Source organism: Dendrobium catenatum, unplaced genomic scaffold, assembly GCF_001605985.2.
Source record: "Dendrobium catenatum unplaced genomic scaffold, ASM160598v2 fragScaff_scaffold_348, whole genome shotgun sequence".
Classification (NCBI taxonomy): Eukaryota; Viridiplantae; Streptophyta; class Magnoliopsida; order Asparagales; family Orchidaceae; genus Dendrobium; species Dendrobium catenatum.
Window position 1 is genome coordinate 290,636 of NW_021318810.1, and position 3,006 is coordinate 293,641.

The 3,006-nt window shown below is 40.5% G+C and overlaps 1 protein-coding gene across 1 annotated transcript; it reads left to right on the plus strand.

The window, feature by feature from the left end:
- The first annotated feature begins 253 nt into the window (after positions 1-253).
- LOC110109899 (BOI-related E3 ubiquitin-protein ligase 1-like) lies at positions 254-2,002 on the plus strand. The gene is made up of 4 exons (XM_020841112.2): positions 254-727; positions 847-937; positions 1,015-1,322; positions 1,408-2,002. Exons 2-4 carry the CDS (start codon positions 859-861, stop codon positions 1,927-1,929), a joined length of 909 nt encoding a protein of 302 aa, XP_020696771.1. The 5' UTR covers positions 254-727; positions 847-858; the 3' UTR covers positions 1,930-2,002.
- Positions 2,003-3,006: the final 1,004 nt, after the last annotated feature.

Sequence of the window (3,006 nt, forward strand, 5' to 3'; positions counted from 1 at the left end):
AATTTCCATATAATATATTTTGTTCAAAGACGGTACATTTTCACATTTTCCAGCCTGCCCAAACAAGCCTCACACAGCTCTCCTTGGCCTGTTGGTTAAGAGCTAAGGCTTTCAACTAAGAGGTCTAGGGTTCGAGTCTATGTGTATGAGTTGTGTGTATGAATTTGACTTAAATGACCTAAATGTCCAAAAAAAAAAAAAAAAAAGCCCAGCCTCGTTTTGCTTTATTTAGGGCTTAAGCGGTTGGAGAAGCTAAGCGGGATTCCCGGCCTGCCGCTCATATAACTAGGCTTATTTCTGTTTTTTACTTTTTTTTTAGCTTATTTCAGTTTTTTGTTTTACCAGTTGAATGTTTTTACACCATTCAAAAATTAAACAATATTTAAATAGAAAACGTTAATATAATTTTTTTTAATTTTCGATAAATTATATTACCTGGCAAGCCTATTTTGATCAAGCTTAACTAATCTAAAAGGAGGTCGGGCCTTAGATCGTCCTTTTCTTCGACCGCGTCTGTCTTCCTCAGAACGATTGAGCGCGCGCAAGAGAAGGAAGCCAGAAAGGAGAAGTCGAAGGATAGAAAAGTTACGTTCTTGATCGCCCTCATCATCTTGATTTCTTTCATTGCATTCTTCTCGTGATCTCTTGGTCCAATCTGTTAAGACGAGCAGCGTATTGCAATGTTCGTGCGAGTGCATTTCTCACCGAACGTTCTGCTTGATACCCGGTACAGTTTTCGTGATAGATTCTTGAACTTGCTCGCTCTCTCCTTTTCTTCGTATCGATCGCTTTTGTTTTTAGGGTTTTGGATTTTGTCGAGTGATTTTTGGGTTCTGGGATGCGCAGATTGAGATTGAGATGAATAACGACGAGATGGACATGAACTTCCCTCTTCCTCTGTTTGAGCCACCCCATGTCTTCTTCTGGTCCAATGAAGGTATGAGTTATTTAATTGTTCTCCTTTCGGATTTCTCTCTTTTCCGATTGTTTGCTGAGAAGAGGCGAATGGTGCAGGCAATGTGAACCGAAGGAAGAGGGGAAGAGAGGAGCAGCCGTATGCGGCGGTGGCGGCGCCACCGCAGCAAGATCAGCAGCTTTACGTTTCCTTGCAGTTGCCGCCGATGTTGGAACCCTTTCCGCTCCAATCGGAGACGCCCTCTCCGATTGTCTCCACGGGCCTTCACCTCGCCTTAGCCGACCAAGGGAACAATAAGATCAAGAGAGGACAGCCCGATTCAGTCATACCGGCTTACTTCTCGGAAGAGCTTGCCGCCCAGATTAACACGGAGAAAAACGAAATCGATCAGTACCTCATTGCTCAGGTAATTTTGACCTCCTTTTTTTCCCCGTTACTAGAAGAAATACATGGATTCCTGATTCTATTCGCCTAATTCTCTTGCTAACCAGGGGGAGCAGCTGCGGCGACAAGTGGCGGACAGGCATCGACGGAACTATCGCACTTTACTCGAATCTGTGGGAAATAAGCTACAGGAAAAGGATGCGGAGATCGAGAGAGCTAGCCGCTGCATTTCGGAGCTCGAAGACCGGCTCACACGCCTCGAAACTGAGTTGATGGAATGGAAGAGGAGAGCCATGACGGAACAGGTCGCAGCAGCGTCTCTCCACGCTCAGCTCCAGAGAGCCACTGTCGAGGCGGCGGCCGCGGAAGCGCGGGCGGCGGCGGTTGCTAATGAGAACTTCGGCGAGTCGCCGGCGGAGGATGCGGAGTCGGCCAACGTTGACCACAACGGGATTGAGATATTTGATAATTCTTGCCGCGCCTGTTTTGCCCAGCCGGCTACGGTCGTTCTACTTCCCTGCTGTCATCTCTGCATCTGTGCTTCTTGCGATTTCGTCAGCACCATCGGCGACGCCTGCCCCGGCTGCGGCTGCTTGCGGACCGGAAGCGTTCACGTTTCCCTTGCCTAATATCAAAAATAAAATCTAAAAAAAATTAAAAAAAGAAAAAAAAGAAAGAAATGAAGCAATTTTATTTTTTTAATTCTGGGTTTTTCTAACTTCAGAAAATGAAAAAATATATATATATATATATATATATTCTTAAGTAGTCTCTGGTTCTCTAAAATGTGTAATCTTGAATTGCTTAATGTTGGGTTGATATGGAAATTTTTTTTTGTTTTCTCAGTTAATCATCTGTTATACTTCAGTTGGCTTAGAGATGCAGGACGTACCTCTAACAATTGGTGGGTTTTTTTTTTTTTTTTTTTTTTAATGGCTCCTGAGTTAAGTTTAATGAGATAATGAGTTAAGATTAAGCCATTCTTAACTTGACTCATTAGCTTGCAATCTAGCTTTTTTTTAAAAAAAATTAATATAAAATATAATTATATATTAATATTTAAGAGTTTATGTAAAAAATTATTTAAACTTTATTTCTCTTTTTATTATATTAATGATTTCTTTTTATTATTGTTTCACTTTTCTACTAGATTAAATTGAGTTAATTTTGTTGCAACTCGAGCTTATGAGTTTATATTTGTGATGATAATAAATATTGTGACTCACATTTTGTTGTCCATCTGTATTTGCAATATGTTTTTGTTTGTGTGTATACTAATTTTTCAGGATTACGATGCACCATTCAAGGCTTAAGATTTGGTAGAATATGTTTTATTTATAATATTCATTGATGTACTTTTTTATTTCTTGAGTCATGTCTTGTAAGGGAGTATGCTTGTTTGGTGGTCATCCACACACACACTTAGATGAGTAAGAACTAGTCAAAACTAGAAGTTCAAGTTTTGAACTAATCGTACTAGACGATTTTGTGAAGCCATTATTTTAAGCTCATCGTCCTGGACGATTTTTGCCGCTAAGATTAATTTTAGGATTTTTTAAAGCCATATATTTAAGCTTTGTCAAGGCACTTGATAAGTGTCTTGGCAGTCATTGAGGCTTCGTTTCTTTTAGAGAAAATTTGAAGAGAGAACTTGAAAGGAAAGGGTGGAGTTTGAGAGAAGGAACAGATCGTTGGAGGGGGCTTCA

Bases quoted from the DNA above. Each gene is read 5' to 3' on its own strand.
- LOC110109899 (XM_020841112.2), top strand. From the start codon at position 859: ATGAATAACGACGAGATGGACATGAACTTCCCTCTTCCTCTGTTTGAG. The intron at 938-1,014 runs GTATGAGTTATT...CGAATGGTGCAG, and splicing joins CTTCTTCTGGTCCAATGAAG to GCAATGTGAACCGAAGGAAG. The intron at 1,323-1,407 runs GTAATTTTGACC...CTTGCTAACCAG, and splicing joins ATCAGTACCTCATTGCTCAG to GGGGAGCAGCTGCGGCGACA.